Here is a 19288-nt window from a genome sequence, read left to right as displayed (position 1 = left end):
GCAATTTACTACAGTACAATATTTATATAGTTACAATATTTGCAATTGTACTATAGTATATATTGAATTAATGCAACAGAAAGTACTTCTAACTTCATTTTAATTTTCTTTTGAAGGGGAAGAATTACTGTCTAGACTGTTATACTACTTTATGATTCTAAGAATCAGTTAGGTTTATGTTCAATTCCTAAGTGTCTTTTAGGTAACTACTGAAACATTTATACCTCTGAAATAGAATTGTACTATCCTCAATCAGTCTTGTTGGAAGTTCTGGAAAATCAGGAACTATTATATTAATGTGTCAAATACTCATGCCCTTAATAGTGTTAAATAGGTCTCCTAAGGCAGAAAAACAAACAGGAATATAGTTCAAAATGTTGCTGAGCTCAATGGAACACAACCAGCTATTTGCAAGTCTTCCAACCAACCTCTACCCACTACAGTACATACACTCCTGGGAAATTACTCTATTTTGGGTATTAAATGCCTCTCTAAACATAGTCTACACATTAAAATTTGGAAAAGTATTACATTTTCCCTGCCTTAGAAACACATTCTTGTGACAAAAAAATGTAAATGCTGCAAACTATGGAAAAGTGTCAACATCTTATTTTATTATTACTAATGTAAGCATTTAATGCCAAAGAAATAAAGGCAATTTTACAAACTCATAATTTTTACAAGTACATGAAATTTCCATTTTGTTACGTAGTTTTACATTACACTAGTTCAAATTCATTTCTCCATAACTACTCCAGTGTAGTTTCTTTGGAATTATTTCATTCATCCTTAACATGGGACTTTACCAAAGACTTTAACCTAAATTAAACACATAAAATTTTAAATTTTTAACTCTTAGGCAAATGGCATAAGACATGGAGTCAGCAGGTGATGGTTGGGCCTGTTAATTTCCAACGAGACACTTTATTGAAATGTTTCTTTCAATACAGTGTTCATCAGTTAGAACCTTAAAGAAAAGAGGGCAGAACAAAAAGTACAATAAAAGAAACTTCTGCAGCTTAAGACTCCCATAGCCCTAAGCCTCTGACGGAAGCATGGCAAAGCATCTCCTGCAAATTAAGTTTGTTTCCAGTATTTCCATGTAGTTGAGTTTTCAGGAACAGATGCTCAAGACATATCATTTACATACCATCTTGGCTCTGGTTGCATTAATTATGCCTGAAGAGTTTAATACCCATCCAAGTCCAAAGGTGGAAGAACACATAAACTGGTATGGTAATCGGCAGGAGCAAACTGTAAAAGCACAGGCTGGTTGTGCTAGTGCAGCCCTGTGGGAAGTTTTCTTCCACAGAGGCAGAGTAGAAGAGTCCTGCTAAAGAGACCAATGGAATAAGTACAGTCAGCATAGGAAGAGACAGAAACATTCTTCTCCCCCACGTATTACCCACCACCCTTTTTAAAAGGTAGATGAAATTAGGTAAATTTGGTTGTTTTGTGTGCTGTCGTAGTTTTTAATTATGATCTAGTGCTGCTCCTCTTCCTTTTTCTTTTGATGTGTCATCCTAGCTGCCTGTGGGATCATATTAGGAATCCCATCAGTAACTGGATAGGCTATTCCCAGCTCTTCGTTAATCAATTCGTTTGTTGATGCTTCATATCTGAGGGGGGAAAAAAGAAAGACAAAATCAACTGTGGAAAACAAAATGCTTGGAAAAACGTGATGTTCAATAAACACCACCACTTAACCAATTCTGGATGTAGAGTTAATCCCAGAGAAAAATTAAACTGCTTTTAATTCTAAAAGCAATAACAGCCAATTGAACCATTTTCTTAGAAAATGAATTCTAATCATTTACTATTCTGGTCAGTTTATCACTTATTTTCTTTTTCACTTTATTCTGAAGCAATGCCTTAATTTTTTTTTAAATACCAGTCAAGAAACTTTCATCCGAATAGTCCATTACTCTGGTCAACTCCAAAACAAACCATCCCCTTAATTTGCTACTGGAAAAATTAAACTTCCTCTTTTTAGAATACATGCTTTACCAATCCATTAGAAGGAAATCACTGAAAAATCAAAATACACAAAGTTTGAGAAAGATGAGAGAGAGAAATAAAGCCATTTTGATAAGCAGCAGGTCTGCAGTGAGCTAGTTACACAATTTGCTAAAAGGCAGATCAAATCGTAATTTCAAGGTTTAGGAAAACCGAATGAGCAATATATTCATAATGGGAAAAATCTAGAAAGAGATGCAAAAAGATGAAAATAAAAATAGCAATCTACACCCAAAGATAATCACTAATAACACTTTGGTGTATAGTATATTGCCTTTGCAATACTAATGTTGTCAACGTTCTGATTTAGCATCCGAGAACTGCAGCTCTGTTTTATCCTAAGGACTCTGGGCTAAAGGTTAAGGAGCTAGTCCAGAACTAAGCAGATGGGCAGCACAGTTTAAAAGCTTAAGATCGGCAGGCATGAGTTGTACACTGCATTTCCACAAAAATCTGGAGGCCACAACGGTATTTTTCATATTTCCTTAAAATCTGAATGCCTTGGACTAGTCCTAAATCCCAAACAGTTCATAAATTTGGCTGTACATTAGAATCACTTAGGGTCCTTTTAAGAAAACAAAATTGCTCAGAGCCAGCTTCTATTCGGTCCTCCGGGGGTGGTGCCCGGGAGTCGGCATTTTTGAAAACGTGCCCTGGCGACTCTAATACGCAGCCAATGGCAAACTCACAAGACAACTCCGATCCTTCCGTGGGTCGGTGGTCTGAGCTGGGAGGCCTGGGGCTCCGCTTCCGTTCGGCCTCCTCCAGCCCTTCCGCCGCAAGAGGGAGGAGCACCGGAGCTCGCCCGGCCGGGGTCCAGAAAATAGCAGCGGAGAACGCCCGAACTGAGCTGGGAGGCTCCCCGCGGGCTGCGAGCGGCCGCGCGGTCCGTCCCCTGCAGTGGGAGGCCACGGGGGGAACCCGCAGCAGGGTAGTCTCACCTGACTGGCTTTTTGGACAGCGGGCACACCAGGAACTCCAGCAGCGCCAGGTCGAAGGCCCTGGGCAGTCCCTCCGTCCTCTCGCTCTCGCCTGGCGACGGCCGCCGCCCAGACGCCTGCAGGCACCTACTGGCCACGGCAGACCGCGGCGCGCGTGCCCGCCGCAGGGCTGAGCCGAGCCGGCCGCACGCCCTGCTCAGCATGACCTAGCAGGCGCCGGCGATCGCAACTCGCTGCACCCTCCACCAGCCTGAGCCGCTCCCGCCGGTCCCAGCGGGCCCCGCCCTGCTCCGCCCCCGGTGCGTGGAAACGCCGTCCTGGAGCAGACGGGGACTAGCACTTTGGTTCCGGGAGCACTCCGGACCCGATTGCTACGCTCGGAGCCGCGTTCCGTAGCTAAGAGCGCGGCCTACAGCCGGTGGACTTTGGTGACTGTTCACTGTATTTACAAATTACAAACAAAACCAAAGCCCAGTCGGGTTGTGTTGCGTTTTCCCCAGGGCCTGTCGCCGGGGTGCCAGGAAACCGATGGTCGGACCTCAAATTCTCAGTGAGACTTGGACCCACGTGGTTATCTCCAAAATGAGTTTCAAGTACAATTTCATATTGGGTACGTTAAAAGCATTAATTGTTTTACGGAAATCTTTACTTTGCCATAGTTCCTGCAACCTTGTTTGGGACTTTTCCCCCGTTCTCTCATTTAAAAAAATTAAGAACCTGAAAATGGCTTAGGCCTCTAAGACTTCAAGACGTCATTTTCTTACCCTGTGGGACTCATTTTGAATTTAGTTGCATAATAAAACACAACTGATTTACTTATATAAATGAGCTTGGAGACAGCAAGGGGTCTGTGCATCAGGCAAATATTCATTAGTTAAATGGGCCACCCATTCAGTGGATTTTCTCACCCCATGTTTGCTCTGACTCCCCGAAGGGGTGATGGGGGTTTGATCTCTTTCTGAGTTAAGAGCATGGGCCCTGGGGCCTGGCAGCTTGGTTCCAAATTCTTAGTTTACTAGCAGTGTGACTCCAGCAAATGGTTTAACTTCAATTTCCTCACCTGTCTAATAAGACTAATAATTGAACCTACCTCATGAAATCCCCTCTTGGGATTAAAATGTGATAATACATGCAAACGGCATTTAGAAAAGTGCCTGGAACAAATTAATGCTCAATTAACATCATCTTGTGATATTTATTTCCTCTATTCTTCCTAAATCAATATACTAAAAGATTCTTTGTTAGTCATCAGCTATTTCCCCTGTTTTGCTCAATACTGACATTATCAGGCTTTATTATTTCACAGTTTGAGCTTCTGGGATGTAGGGGTGGGAATGAGGAATGCACAGATACAAATAGAAGATAATGTTTTAAAATTTGTCTTCCACTCGATTTAAAAATAAATTGGGAAAATTTTATATTTGTTCACTCTATTTTAAAATATCTACTACACTATTTGATGTTTTTGTTCACTAATGCTCAAAAGAGTTCAACATAGGGTAGTTGTCAAGGTTATAGTCTCAAGAAGGATTATTGTAGAGTTCCTGTTACCTTCACATTATTTCCTACTAAGGCAGTAGTAGGAATTAATTTTTCAGTTGTAGTTAGTTGATACTTTGGGCCCTAGGGAGGCAGTGAACCATAGGAAAGATACGTTTCAGTCAGGTGTGGGGAAGCAAAGCCTGAGGTCTGCCAGCACTGAGTGGGCCCAGGCCAGGCTGGGCAGGCTGAGGGTAGCGACAGATACCCATGCTGGAGACCAGTTTCATTAGCTTTAGCAGGCCTGGCCTGCCTGACAGATCCCTATCAACTGGGTTTTCTAACCAGTTATAAATAAATTAGTTTCAGTTTGCCTCCACCTAGAAGTTTGGAACCATATCAGTTTACTTTAATCTATATTAGTATTGGAGAAAAATGGAGAATAACAGCAAAGTATTGATAACACCTTCAGAATTATAATTCCAATAATCCACTATATTTAAGGAATGTGTGAGTGTATGATGTATTAGTTCAAACCATGTAAATATTAAGTTGCAAAATGTCCCTAAATAGCCCTCAGTAAGTAAGGAATATTAACTAATTTCTGCACGTAGCTGAATGTAGGTGACAGTATGGGGTTGTAAAATAATGAGTCCTTTTATACTATTGGCATGACTGATCTTTCCCATAAAACAGCCCTCTGCACACACTTAATAACCTCATAAGCTCCAGGCTTAGGTACCATATTTGCTGTGTGACCTTGGGAAAGTTACTGAAACTCTCTCCCTCAGTCTTCTCATCTGCAAAATAGACTAATAGTACCTACATTATTAGAGTTGTTCAGAGGATTAAAACAACAAAAGGGAGGAAGTTAGCACAGGGGCTGGAACAAACTAAACATTTAGGGAATGTTAGTAGCAAAATCACTTATTGTGGTGAATTCGGTGAAAATTCTGATGAAACAAGAAAACACAATGTAGCAGGGGCACCTTAATTTTAATTGGCATGGAACTTTTAGTTTCTAATGTGAATAATATTGAAACACAACACCTCAGCTATCATACATTTCTATGTATGAATTAGAAATCTCCAGGCAAAGGAGACTCTAGAACACATTTTAATAAAGTCCCATAAATACCAAATTTGGGGTTACTGAAATATGAGAATCTCTGATCCAGAGAGAAAAGTAAATAAAAATCAGTTTTCCACTAGGTGGCATCATCCAGTATTTGAACTGTTGCTTCTTGCTTGCACTTTTCTTTCTGTGATTACAAAGATTTGCTTTTATTTAGCCAGTTGTCTCCTTAATTTGAAGACATCTATTTTAGGAACAACAACAAAAAATCACAAAAATTGTAATAAATTGCAATAATGAGTTTGCTAAAGAGTCTAATAGATAAATGGACAAAAAGTATGAGAAAATTACACAGGAGAGAAAGTACAGTTCATCAATAAACACATAAAAAAGCTTATCCTCAAGCTTAGGTGTTAGGTAATCCTCAGGGTTATGTGATGTCGATGGTGATGGTAACGGTTCAGTTCCAGGGGCCTGGGCTAGGGTTAGGATTAGGTGTTCGGTAAGGTGTAAGGGGAGGCTAGGGTTATGGTTAGAGTTCGGGTCTGGCTCTGATATGAAGTCAAGGGCGAGATTGAGGTTCAGGGTTATGGTGAGACATGGGTGACATCAAAGGTGATGGTAAGTGGTCAGGTCCAGGGTCCAGGGTTAGGGTTAGGATTAAGTGTATGGTAAGGTGTACTGGGAGGATAGGGTTATGGTTAGAATTAGGGTCCAGCTCTAATGTGAGGGTGAGGGCAAGATTGAGCTTCAGGGATATGGTGAGGTGTGGGTGACATCGATGGTGACACTGAGGGGTCAGGTCCAGGGGCCAGGGCTAGGTTTAGGGTTTGTGTTTGGTAAGGTGTACGGGGAGGATAGGGTTCCTGTTACAGTTAGGATCAGGCACTGATGTGAGGGCAATAGAGAGATTGAGGTTCAGGGTTATTGTGAGGCATGGGTGATGTTGATGGTGATGGTGAGGGGTCAGATCCAGGGGCCAGGGCAAGGGTTAGAGTTAGGTATTTGGTAATGTGTATGGGGAGGATAGTGTAACAGTTAGAGATATGGTCCGTCTCTGATATAAAGGTGAGTCCAAGATTGAAGTTCAGGGTTACAGTGAGGCGTGAATGATGTCGACGGTGTTGTGAGGGGTCTGGTCCAGGGGCCAGCACTAGGGTTAGGGTTTGGTGTTTGGTAAGGTGTGTGGGGAGCATAGAGTTCGGGTTCAAGTTATGGTCTGGCTCTGAAGTGAGGGGTATGGTGAGATTGAGGTTCAGGATTATTGTGAGCCATGGGTGACGTCGATGATGACGATGAGTGGTCAGGTCCAGCAGCCAGGGCTAGGGTTAGGGTTAGGTCTTAGGTAAAGCGTATGGGGATGATAGAGTTCCAGTTAGAGTTAGGATGTGTCTCTGATGTGAGGGCGACAGCGAGATTGAAGTTCATGGTTACGGTGAGGCATGGGTGATGTGAATGGTAACTGTGAGTGGTCAGGTATAGGGGCCAGGGCTAGGGTTAGGTTTAGGAGTTCGGTAAGGTGTAGTGGGAAGATGGGGTTATGGTTAGAGTTATGGTACAGCTTTGATGTCAGGGCCATGGTGAGACTGAGGCTCAGGGTTATGGTGAGGCATGGGTGACATTGATGTTGACGGGTGCAGTCAGTTCCATGGGACAGGGCTAGGGTTACAGTTAGGTGTTCATTAAATATACTCAGAGGATAGGGTTCTGGTTAGAGTTAGGGTTCGGCTCTGATGTGAGGGGTAAGGTGAGATTGAGGTTTAGGGTTACAGTGAGGCATGGGTGACATCGATGGTGACAAGGGTTCAGGTCCAAGGGCCAAGTTTTGGGTTATTGTTATGTGTTTGGTAAGATATTGGGGAAGGTTATCATTACAATTAGAGTTAGGGTTTGTCTCTGATGTGAAGGGGAAATCAAGATAGAAGTTCAGGGTTACGGTGAGGCCTGGGTGAAGTCAACGTTAACAGTGTGTGGTCAGGTTCAGGGCCAGGGGTCGGTTTAGGTTACGTGTTTGGTAAGGTGCACAGGAAGTATTGGTTTACTGTTACACATTGAGTTTGGTTCTGATCTCAGGGCAATGGCGAGATTGAGATTCAGGATTATGGTGAAGTGTGGGTGACCTTGATGGTGAGGGTGAGGGTGAGGGTTCAGGGGCCAGGGTTAGTGTTAGGTGTTTTTAAGGTGTATTTATAGCAAAGGGTTATGGACAAAGTTTGGGTTGGGATCTGATGTGAGGGCAAAGATGAGACTGAGCTTCAGGGTTATGATAAGGCTTAAGTAATTTACATGGTGACAGTGAGGTGTCATGTCCAGGAGTTAGCGCTAGAGATTGGGTTAGGTGTTTGGTAAGTTGTATGGGGGTGATAGGGTTAGAGTTAGAGTTAGAGTCTGGCTCTGATGTGAGGGCGATTGTGAGTTTGAGTATCAGTGTTATGGTGAGATATGCATGATGTCGAACGTGACAATGAGGGTTCAGGTCCAGGGGACAGGGTTAGGCTTATGTGTTCGTAAGCTGTACGGTGAGGATAGGGTTATGGTTAGAGTTAAGGTCTGGCTCTGATGTGAGGACAAGGGCGAGATTGAGATTCAGGGTTGCAGTGAAGCCTGGATGACATCGAAGGTGAAGATGACAGGTCCTGTTCAGGGGCTTAGGCTAGTGTTAGGGTTAGGTGTTGGGAAAGGTATATGGGAAGTATATGGTTACAGTTAGAGTTCGGATCTGGCTCTTATGTAAGGGCAAGGGGGAGATTGAGGTTCAGAGTTACAGTGAGGCATGGGTGATTTCAATGTTGACAGGGTTCAGGTCTAGGGACAAGGGCTAGGGTTAGGTTTAGGTGTTTGGTGAGGTATACGGGGAGGAGAAGGTTATGGTTAGAGTTAGGGTCCGGCTCTGATGTGAGGGTGACAGCGATATTGAAGTTCAGGGTTATGGTTAGGAGTCGGTGATGTCAAAGGTGATAGAGAGTGGGCAGGTCCAGTGGGCAAGGCTAGGGTTAGAATTAGGTGTTCAGGAAGGTGTTCAGGGAGTATAGGGTTACGGTTAGAGTTTGGGTCAGGATCTGATGTGAGGATGAGGGCCAGATTGAGGTTCAGGTTCATGGTGAAGTCTGAGTGACCTCAATGGTGACGGTGAGGGGGTCATGTCCAGGGGCGTGAGATAGGGTTAGGTTTAGGTGTTTAGAAAGGTGTAGAGAGTAAAGGTTTATGGTTAGAGTTCCAATCTGGCTTTGATGTGAGGGCAATGGCAAGATTGAGGTTCATGGTTGCAGTGAGGCATGGGTGACATCGATGATGACGTTGAGGGTTTAGGTAAAGTTGTCAGGGCTAGGTTTAGGTTTACATGTTCTGTAAAGTGTACGGGGAGCATGGGATAATGCTTAGATTTCAGGTCTGGCTCTGATATGAGTGCAATGGTGAGATTGAGGTTCAGGATTACAGTGAGGTTCAGGATTACAGTGAGGTGTGGGTGAGGTCAATGGTGACCATGCTGTATCAAGTCCATGGGTCTGGGCTAGGGTTAGAGTTAGGTGTTCGGTAGGGTGTACAGGGAGGTTATACTCAGGGTCCAGCTCTGATGTGAGGGCATGGGTGATACTGAGGATCAGGGTTACAGTGAGTCATGGGTGATGCCCATGGTGACAGTGATGTGTCAGGTAAAGGTGCCAGGGCTAGTGTTTGGGTTAGGTGTTTGGTAAGGTGCACAGGGAGGATTGGCTTACTGTTACACTTCAGATCCCATTCTGATGTGAGGTCGATGGCAAGATTGAGGTTCAGGATTATGGTGGGGTGTGGGTGGCGTCAATGGTGAGGGTGAGGTGTTACGTCCAGGGACCAGGGTTGAGTTAGGGTTCTGTGTTCAGTAAGGTGTATGGAGAAGACAGGGCTTTGGTTAGAGTTTGGGTCCTGCTCTGATGTGATGGCAAGTGCGCAATTGAGTTTCAGGGCTGCGGTGAAGCATGGGTGACAACAATGGTTATGGTGAGGTGTCTGGTCCAGGGGCCAGGGTTAGAGTTAGGTGTTCATTAAGGTGTATGGGAGGATAGTGTTATGGTTAGAGTTATGGGCTATCTTTGATGTGAGGGCAATGGTGAGATTGAGGTTCAGGATTATGGTGAGGCTTATGTAAGTAACATTGATGGTGACGGTGAGGGGTCAGGTCCAGGAGCCAGGGATAGGGATTGGGTTAGATGTTCGGTTAGTTGTACGGGGGTATAGGGTTATGGTTAGAGTTAGTGTACAGCTCAGACATGAGGACGAGTGCAAGATTGACGATCAGGGTTACGGTGAGGCGTGCATGATGTCGAGGGTGATGGTCAGGGGTCAGGTCCAGCATCCATTGTTAGGGTTAGGTGTTCGTTAAGGTGTACAGGGGAAGAAGGTTATGGTTAAACTTAAGGTCTGGCTATGAATTGAGGGTGAGTATGAGATTAACATTCAGGGTTACAGTGAGACCTGAGTTACATTGATGATGATGATGAGGGTCCTGGTCCAGGGGTAAAGGGTAGGGTTCGTGTTAGGTGTTTGGTATTGTTTATGGCATCCATAATGTTATGGGTAGAGTTCTGGTTCTGCTCTGATGTGAGGGCAAGGGTGAGATTGCAGTTCAGGGTTACCGTGAGGCATGGGTTATGTAGAAGGTGATAGTGAGGGTTCGGGTCCAGGGTCCAGGGTTAGGGTTAGTGTTCGTAAGGTGTATGGAGAGAAAGGGTTACAGATAGAGTTCAGTTCTGGCTCTGATGTAAGGGCGAGGGTGAGACTGAGGTTCATGATTATGGTAAAGCATTGGTGATGTCTATGTTGACAGTGAAGGGACACTTCCAGGGACAAGAGCTAGGGTTAGGGTTAGGTGTTCAGTAAGGTGTACAGGGATGATAGCATTACAATTAGAGTTCGAGTCCTGCTCTGATGTGAGGGCAACTGCACTAGTGAAGTTCTGGGATATGGTGAGGCATGGGTGATATCGAAGCTGATGGTGAGGGGGAAGGTCCAGAGGCAAGGGATAGACTTAAGGTTAGATGTTCAGTTAGGTGTATAGGGAGTGTAGGGTTATGGTTAGGTTTCATGTCTGGCTCTGACGTAAGGGCAGGGGCGAGATTGAGGATCAGGGTTATGGTGACATGTGGGTGGTGTCGATGGTGACAGTGAGGTGTCAGGTAAAGGTGCCAGGGCTAAGGTTAGGGTTACATGTTAGGTGATGTGCATGGGGAAGATTGGGTTACTGTTCAACTTCGGAGCTGGTTTTGATGTGAGGTTGATGGCATGATTGAGGTTCAGGATTGTGGTTGGGTGAGGTTGATGTAGGTGGTGAGTGTGAGGTGTCATGTCCAGGGGCCAAGGTTGGGTTAGGATTATGTGTTTGGTAAGGTGTACGGGGAAGACAGGGCTATTTTTAGAATTTGGGTCCTGCTCTGATGTAATGGGAGGGCAAGACTGAGTTTCAGGATTATGGTGAAGCATGGGTGACAAAAATGGTTATGGTGAGGTGCCTGGGACAGTGGCCAGGGTTAGTGTTAGGTTTTCGTTAAGTTGTACAGGGAGGAGAGGGCTATGGCTATGGTTAAACTTAGGGTCCAGCTCTGATGTAAGGGTGAGTGTGAGATTGAGTTCCACATTACAGTGAGATGTTAGTTACACTGATGGTGACAATGAGGGTCCTTGTCCAGGGGCAAAGTGTAGGATCCGGGTTATGTGGTCGGTAAAGTTTATGAAGTGCAAAAAGTTGTGGTTAGAGTTCGGGTACGGCTCTGATGTGAGGACAAGTGCAAGATTGAGGTGCAAATTTACAGTGAGGCTTGGGTGACACTGAAGGTGACGGTGAGGGTTCAGCTCCATGGGACAAGGCCAGGGTAATGGTTAGGTGTTCGGTAAGGTTTCTGGGCAATATAGGGTTACTGTTGGAGTTCGGATCTGGCTCTGATGTGAAGGCAAGTATGCGATTGAGGTTCAGAGTTACGGTGTGGCCTGGATGACATCGATGTTGACAGTGAGAGGTCAGGTCCAGGGTCAAGGGCTAGGGATAGCGTTAGGTGTTTGCAAAGGTGTACTTGGACGATAAGGTTATGATTAGAGTTAGGGCTCGGCTCTGATGTGAGGGCGATAGCGATATTGAGCTTCAAAGTTACAGTCAAGTGTGGGTGATGTCGAAGGTTATGGGGAGGGGGCAGTTCCAGAGGCCAGGGGTAGGCTTAGGGTTAGGTGTTCGTTAAGATGTATGACGCGCATAGGGTTATGGTTAGAGTTTGGGTCTGTCTCTGTTGTGAGGGTGAGGGTGAGATTTATGTTCAGAATTATGGTGAGGCCTGGGTGACATCGATGTTGACAGTGAGGGTTCAGGTTCAGGGACAGGGGCTAGGGTTAGGGTTTGGTGTTTGGTAACATGTACAGGGAAGATAGGGTTATGGTTAGAATTAGGGTCCAGCTCTGAAGTGAGGTAGACAGCGCTGTTGAAGTTACGAGTTACAGTGAGGAGTGGTTAAAGTCAAAGATTTCGGTGATGGGGCAGGTCCAGAGGCCTGGGCTAGGGTTAAGGTTATGTGTTCGGTAAGGTGCACGGGAATGATTGGGTTACTGTTACACTTCGGGTCCGGCTCTGATGTGAGGGTGATGGCGTGATTGGGGTTCAGGGTTACAGTGAGGTGTGGCTGAAGACAATAGTGATAGTGAGGTGTCCATTCCAGTGGCCATGGTTAGGGCTAGGTGGTCATTAAGGTGTATGGCTAGGAAAGGGATAAAGATAGAGTTTGGATCGGAATCTGATGTGAGGGTAAAGGCGAGATTGTGCTTCAGGGTTATGGTGAGGCATATGTAATGTCGATGGTTATTGTGACGGGTCAGGTCCAGGAGCCAGGTCTATTAATTTTGTTAGGAGTCCGTTAAGTTGTAAGGTGGGAATAGGGTTATTCTTAGAGTTATGGTCCGGCTCTAATGTGAGGGCGAGTGTGAGATTGAGTTAAAAATTTATGGTGAAGCATGGGTGATGTCGAAGGTGAAGGTGAGGGGTCAGGTTCAGGGGCTATTGTTAGGGTTAGGTGGTCCATAAGGTGTATGGAGAGGAAAGGATTATGGATAGAGTTTTGGTCGGGATCTGATGTGAGGGTGAGTGTGAGATTGAGGTTCAGGGTTACAATGAGACGTGAGGTACATTGATGTTGACAATGAGGGTCCTGGTCCATGGGCATGGGGTAGTGTTCAGGTTAGGTGTTCAAAAATGTTTACAGGGTGCATAGGTTATGGTTAGAGTTCAGGTCTAGCTCTGATGGGAGGGTAAGGGCGAGATTGACATTCAGGGTTATGTTGAGGCATGGGTGGCATCGCAGGTGATGGTGAGGGTTCAGGTCCAGAGGCCAGGGTTATGGTTAGGTGTTCATAAGCATATGGGGAGGAAAGCATTATTGATAGAGTTTGGGTCGGGATCTGATGTGAGGGCAAAGGCAAGATTCAGCTTCAGAGTTACGGTGAATTGCGGATGACATTGTTTACGATGATTGTTCAGATCCAGGGACCATGGCTAACGTTAATCTTAGGTTTTGGGAAAGTTGTACAGGGAGTATAGGATTATGGTTAGAGTTCATTCTGGCTCTGATGTGAGGACGAGGGGTAGTTTAAGGATCACGTTTATGGTGAAGCCTTGGCGATGTCATTGGTGACAGTGAGGGGTCAGGTATAAGTGCCAGGGCTAGGGTTAGGGTTACGTTTTCAGTACAGTGCATGAAGATTATTGGGTTACTATTACAGTATGGGTCTGGCTCTGATGTGAGGGAGATGGTAAGATTGAGGTTCAGCGTTTCTGTGAGATGTGGGTGACATTGATGGTGAAGGTGAAGTGTCCGGTCCAGGGTCCAGGACTAGGGTTATGCTTAGTTTGGGGAAAGGTGTACCGGAAATATGGGGTGATGGTTAGAGTTTGGTTCCGACTCTGATGTGAGGGCAACGAAGACTGAGGTTCAGAGTTGCAGTGAGGAATAGGTGATGTTGATGATGATGTTGTGAGTTTAGGTAAATTTTCCAGGGCTAGGTGAAAGGAAAGGCGCGACACATAGCAGCAATTCACCGGAGAATTCTGCTTTATTAGGGTAAGGTGCTGGGTTATATAGGAAGGGGCATGGGGTGATTGTGGTGTTACTTCTACGGGGCTGGTGGCTGTTGGCTAGGTGCTGGGATTGGGAGGGGAGCGAGAGGTGATTGGGCTTCAGGTGGCGCCAGCGGGAACCGAGGACCCCCGAAGAGAAGCCGGAAGTTTGCCATCTTACTGGTGGGGGCCCTTCATTCCCCCCTTTCTCCTCTATGGGGTTGTGGATGTTGCTTTCTCTCTGGCTGCTTCCTGCTGAACAGGGGCAGAGAAGGGAGTGAGGGCTTGAGGATTGGGAGGAAAGGGTTGATAGGACTTCCCACAGTAAGGATGAGTAGATGTGGACTTCTTCAGGTTTGGAAATCAATGAAGGTCCCTGTAACCATAGGTTGAGGACTTGTTGATTCCAATGGTGCCAAGAGGATATGGGTGTCAGGAGCCAGGCGTCTGCAGTCATTGTTTCCAGGAACAGTTTCCAGTGGAGAGAGGGGTCCATCTCAGTGTGTGGTGAGGAGGTCATGTGAGGGTGAGGGATCTTCTGTGGCCAGAAGCTGGTAGTTCCTGAGTAAAAGCTGGTTGAAAGCTTGATTAGAGATTTTTCCGACTTGGCATTTGATGAACTTTATTATACAGGGTAAGAAGAGACAGGCGAGAAGGATGATTATTATGGGGCCTGCGATGGGCCAGAGCCAGGTGAGGAGGGGGTTTGTTAGTATTGAAGAGAATGGGTTGGAATTGGAAGCAGAGTAGAGACTGGAGGCAAGGTCGGTGAGTTTTGTAATGTCAGTTTCTACAATGCTGGATTCATTGATATAATAGCAGCACTCTTCCTGGAGGAAGACGCAGGTGCCGCCCTTCTCGGCTGTAAGCAGATCTAGGGCCCGCCAGTTTTGAAGGGTGACTTTAGCTAGCGAAGTGACCTGTCTTTGGAGAGAGGCTAGGGAATCGGCAGGGGATGTCAGGGCTCCCTCAAGTTTGGCATTGAGATCTCTAACTGCCCATAGAGAGTGACCCAAGGCTTCTCCTGAAAACCCTGCTCCAATGGCTGAGGTGATCAAAGAGATACTGACCATGATGGGAAGGAAAGCAGCTCTTTTTGTGCGTGAGGGCAAGGGAGGTTGGAGCTCAATAAATTCTGCCATGCTGTCAAGTGTAAGCTGTGGGATTAGGGTGACGAGAATGCAGGGTGTATCAGAGTTGAGAGGCAGTGAGTTGAAAAGACTGCCATTACACTAAAAGAAGTGTCCCAGTTGCATGAAAGTCTTAGAGCCGGAGGTAGGGGTGTAGATAGAGAGGCAGTGAAGTGCTCTGGAGGGGGGTAGAGTTGGGCCTACACAGTGGTGGATGGTGAGATTATCTGCGTATTCTGGTTCCCATAGGGTTATGTCTGCCAGGGGGCAGAGGGGTTGTCTTTCTGCATGGAAGGAGTAGTTGGAAATATTAAGGGGCACGGCGGCCAGCAGTGGGCGCTGTAGTGATGCACACAAGAAACAATTGGCTGTGTTAAGGGTGTGGTTGAGAAAGATGGTGGTGTCCTAAATGAGCTGTAACGAAGAGTAGGAGAAATGGGAAGAGGGGCGGGGATAAGAAGATGAAGAGGCGCCATCAAGAGTTTGGATAATGACTTTTTCGGAATGTCTGATATCTGATGCAACTTGAGAGATCTGGGAATGAGCGGGAACATACTTTTGAGACATATGAAGGGTACCGTGGGGGGTTGAGGACCCCCCGTAGTAAACTGAGGCTGTGACTCAGGCAGCCCATCGAGAGTCCCAGGGATCTGGGATTGATAAGGAGAACGAGCCGTTGGGATATTTCATGAAACGGTTGGAGGAGTACTACTGTGGGTACTGGAAGTTACCCATGTACTGAATGGTGCAAGACTAGTAGGGACATCTCCTGTAGGTGTCTGGCCATCACCTGCAATAGGCTTCTTTTTGGTCATAGAGGAAGCTGAGGTAGGGAGAACAAGGGTAGCTGCTAGTGAACACTTCGGTGGAGGGAGGAAAGTGGAGGTATAAAGGCTCAGAGCAGCTTTTCAGAGGGCAGTCTGATGTGGCAATGAGGGCAGTAACTTTTGTTTGATGCTGTGTGTAAGTCTGTCTGACTTTGAATTGCCATACAAAGGAGGCTGGGGTGGCGGGGAAGACAACAGGAATGAGGAAAAAAAGCGAGAGAGCAGTAAAGGAGGAAAAAGTCATGATTCGGGTATGGATGGCAAAGGGGGTGAACTGGATTTTGGAGGAAAGAGGACAGTAAGGTCAGGAGTCTGGAGGGAGGGAGAGTCTGTAAACTTTTGTAGGTTAAAAGATCTTTTAGGTAATGTGGGGAGAGAATGGTAAGGGGCACCCTGAATGTCAGTTTATGAGCCTCCTTCTGGAAGAGCTGTCTAGCGGCTAATGCTCCTAGGCAGGGGGCCCATCCCCGAACTGTGGGGTCTAATTGCTTGGAGAGATAAGCTACTGGGGCAAAGGATGGGCCATAATATTGGCTTAGGACTCTTAGAGCTTGACTGGACCTCTCATGAATGTATAATGAGAAGGGCTTCGACAAATCAGGAAGATGGAGAGCTCGGGCTTCCACAAGGGCTTGACGGAGCTTAATGAAGGAGTGTCGGGGTGAGGAGGATAATGGTTTTTTAGGGGGGCTCTTGCTGAGGTCGTTAAGGGGTCTTGCCAACAGGGAGCAGGGAGAAGTTAGGGATCTACGCTCTAAAATATCTAGCCAGGCCTAGAAAGGAAAGGATTTCTGTCTTGGTTTTGGGAACGGGCAGGTCAGAGAGGAGCCATTTTCTGTCTAAGGTAATGGACTTTCTTTGTTGAGATAGAAGGAATCTGAGGTAAGTGACAGGAGGGGAAGAGATTTGAGCTTTGACGGGGGATACTCGGTAACTTCTGGAAGCTAGAAGGTTAAGTAGGGAGGCAGTGTCAAGTTGAGACTGTTCCCACGAGAGACTGCAGAGTAGAAGATTGTCTATGTATTATAAGGTGGACTTGGAGTGATCATGATGAAACTGTTTGAGGTCTTGAGCTAGAACCTGTCTAAAAATATGGGGACTATCTCGGAAGCTTTGTGGCAAAACTGTCCAAGTGAGTTGTGTAGAATGTCTTGTGTATGGGTCCGTCTAGGTGAAGATGAAAAAATCATGGGAGCAGGGGTTTAGAGGGATAGAAAAATGGGTCTTTGAGATCTAGGACTGAGAAGTGGGATGCTGAGGCAGGGATCTGCGATAAAAGGCTGTATGGATTTGGAAGTAAGGGATGGATAGGGACAACGGCCATGTTGATGAGGTGAAGGTCTTGGACAAGGCGGAAAGATCTGTTGGTTTTTTTAACAGCTAATATGGGGGTATTAAATGGGGAGTGAGTGGGTCTGAGGTAATTTATGTTTAAGAGATCTTGAATGATGGGTTGGAGGCCTATGAGGGCTGAAGTGGTTAGGGGGTATTGGGCCTGACAGATATACTGAGAGGGGTCATGTAATTTGATAGAGGCAGGGGGACATAGGGCCATGGAGGGGCTTGTAATGTCCCAAACTTTGGGATTTACAGGGTGTATGAGGGCAGAACCGGAGCTTTCATTGGGTAGAGGGGGGTTGTTGGCTATGAGGGCCATCAGAAAGGGAGTACTGGGGGCTGTGGGAGTGCATATAGTTATGGAAACGTGGAGGAGGGAAAGGTTGTCTCGTCCTAGTAAAGGGATGGGACACTGGGGCATAACTAGGAAGGAGTGGGAGAAAGGTATGGGACTGTCTAGGATTGTGCATAAAGGGGGGGGTTTAATGAGAAAATCTGTTTACCTCTTACCCCGACTATAGGAGTAATGGCTGGCGTGGTAGGGCCCCAGTATTCTCGCAAGACTGAGAAGGTGGCTCCTGTATCTAGGAGGAAGGAGATGGGGCGACCGTCTACTGTTAAAGTAACCCTGGGCTCCTGTTTGGTGATGGAAATGGTCGGGCGAGAAGCCCCCGGGCCCCATCAATCTTCTTCTGCCAGCCCCACTACGGTGGGCTTAGGATGGGGGTTGTTCATCCAGCCTCCTCTTCGGGTGGTTGGGCAATCAGACCCCCAGTGGCCCTTTTTGTGGCATCTGGGGCATGGGGTGGTAGGAGATCTGGGGGAGAGGCATGCCCTTGACCAATGTCCCTCTTTTCCGCACTTGAAACAAGCTCCTGGGGTGGCTTGTTTGTAGAGGGGCGCCCAGGTTGTGGTTTTATCAGCTGGGCTAACATCTGGAAATTGGCCTGATCAGCCTTTTGTTTACGGCGTTCTTTCTGCTCCTCCCGGTTATGGAAGACTTTAAAGGCCACTGTTAGGATCTCAGTCTGTGGGGTAGTGGGGCCCTGTTCTAACTTTTTGAGTTTAGCTTTAATGTCAGGGTAGCCTTGAGCTAGGAAGTATGTCATAAGGACATGTCTTCCTTCAGGTGTTTCTGGGTCCAGGCTGGTATGCTGTAATAGGGCTTGAGTGAGTCTGTCTAAGACCTCAGAGGGCGTTTCATCTCTCTTTTGAATTATGTCTTGGAGCTTTTGAAAATTGACTACTTTACGAGCTGCCTTTTTCAGACCTGCTATTAAGCAGGAGGCAAAAATATCTCGAGAGCGGAGACTTACGGCGGTGTTATAATTCCAGTGTGGGTCTTGTTAGGGGACAGCAGTGGGGCCAGGGGGATAGGTGGGGTCAGTCCTGTGGGTTTCGGTAGCGTGCATTTGGGCGAAGTCCCAAACTCGTCTATGCTCTTCAGGGAGGAAAGTATTGGCCAGGAGCATGAAAATGTCATGATGCGTGAGGCTGTAAGACTGGAGGGTCTATTGAAACTTCCTGATGTATGTCGTGGGATCAGTGGAAAAGGAACTTAGGCATTTCTCTAGTTGGGCTAAATCTCTTAAATGCCTTTGGATCCTGCTACCTCCAGGAGGGGGGCAATAATTTTGGGAGGTTCTCGGGACTAAGTCTGAGGGGGACTGAAGGGTTCTGGCTCAGTCTGTGGGGGAGTGACGTGGTCTAGCTGCGCCTATTCAAGCAGGTCCTGAAGTGCGGAAGGGGGGCAGAGAAAATAAAGATAGAATCAGACCCACGTGTTGCCAGCCTGCAGCCCAGCTGCTTGCCTCTGCTGCTTTAGTTGGGCTTGAACTCATGACTCTGAGGTTAAGAGTCCCATGCTCTACTAACTGAGCTACAGCAGGGCTCTAGTTAATTGCTTATGGAATGTGTTGTTCTCTATTCCTGCCACATCGGCAAGTGGGGGAAGGGCATAGCTAGAAGCAGGGGTGGTGTTTCTACACATCTTCAAGGTCTCCCTTTTTTCAGAGTGAGGAGTCTTGGCTCATCTTCGAGAACAAGATATGTTTTTGTGGACAGATAACTTCTAAGGATTGCACCGGTTGTTCTCTAGCTTGTGCTTTCTCATGCTGCATTCAGACATGGGGGAAGGTGCTTTCTCATTCTCCCTACAAACGTGAGAAGACAAAGGTGGTCCCTAATAGGGGAGAAATAGGTGATGAGGGCAAAGATGGAGGAGGCTCCCGGGACGTAGTTAAAAGGGGGGCTGAAAGGCTCAGGCTTAATCTGCGGGGGACGAAGGCAGAGGAGGTGAGATGGGGGAGGAGATGTGGGGGAGGAAGGGAGAAGGGCTGTTGTAGGAGAAGAAGGGGAAGGGAGTGAACGGGAGGCTTCTGCGGGGGCGGTGTCTTGCAGGCTAGGAGAACTTG

At 46.5% G+C, this 19288-nt stretch overlaps 2 protein-coding genes across 2 annotated transcripts; both read right to left on the bottom strand.

Moving 5' to 3' along the window:
* Positions 1 to 591: 591 nt before the first annotated feature.
* PIGY (phosphatidylinositol glycan anchor biosynthesis class Y) lies at positions 592 to 1385 on the bottom strand. Its single transcript, XM_017656133.3, has one exon. It carries the CDS (start codon positions 1383 to 1385, stop codon positions 1170 to 1172), a length of 216 nt encoding a protein of 71 aa, XP_017511622.1. The 3' UTR covers positions 592 to 1169.
* Positions 1386 to 1431: 46 nt separating this feature from the next.
* On the bottom strand, positions 1432 to 3248 carry PYURF (PIGY upstream open reading frame). Its single transcript, XM_017656132.3, has 2 exons — positions 2958 to 3248; positions 1432 to 1619 (listed from the first exon to the last, which is right to left on the bottom strand). The coding sequence occupies exons 1-2, from the start codon at positions 3158 to 3160 to the stop codon at positions 1484 to 1486; spliced, it is 339 nt and encodes a 112-aa protein (XP_017511621.1). The 5' UTR covers positions 3161 to 3248; the 3' UTR covers positions 1432 to 1483.
* Between the last annotated feature and the right edge of the window lie 16040 nt (positions 3249 to 19288).

Source organism: Manis javanica, chromosome 5 (genome assembly GCF_040802235.1).
Source record: "Manis javanica isolate MJ-LG chromosome 5, MJ_LKY, whole genome shotgun sequence".
Taxonomy (NCBI): domain Eukaryota; kingdom Metazoa; phylum Chordata; class Mammalia; order Pholidota; family Manidae; genus Manis; species Manis javanica.
This window is presented reverse-complemented; position numbering and strand designations above follow the sequence as displayed.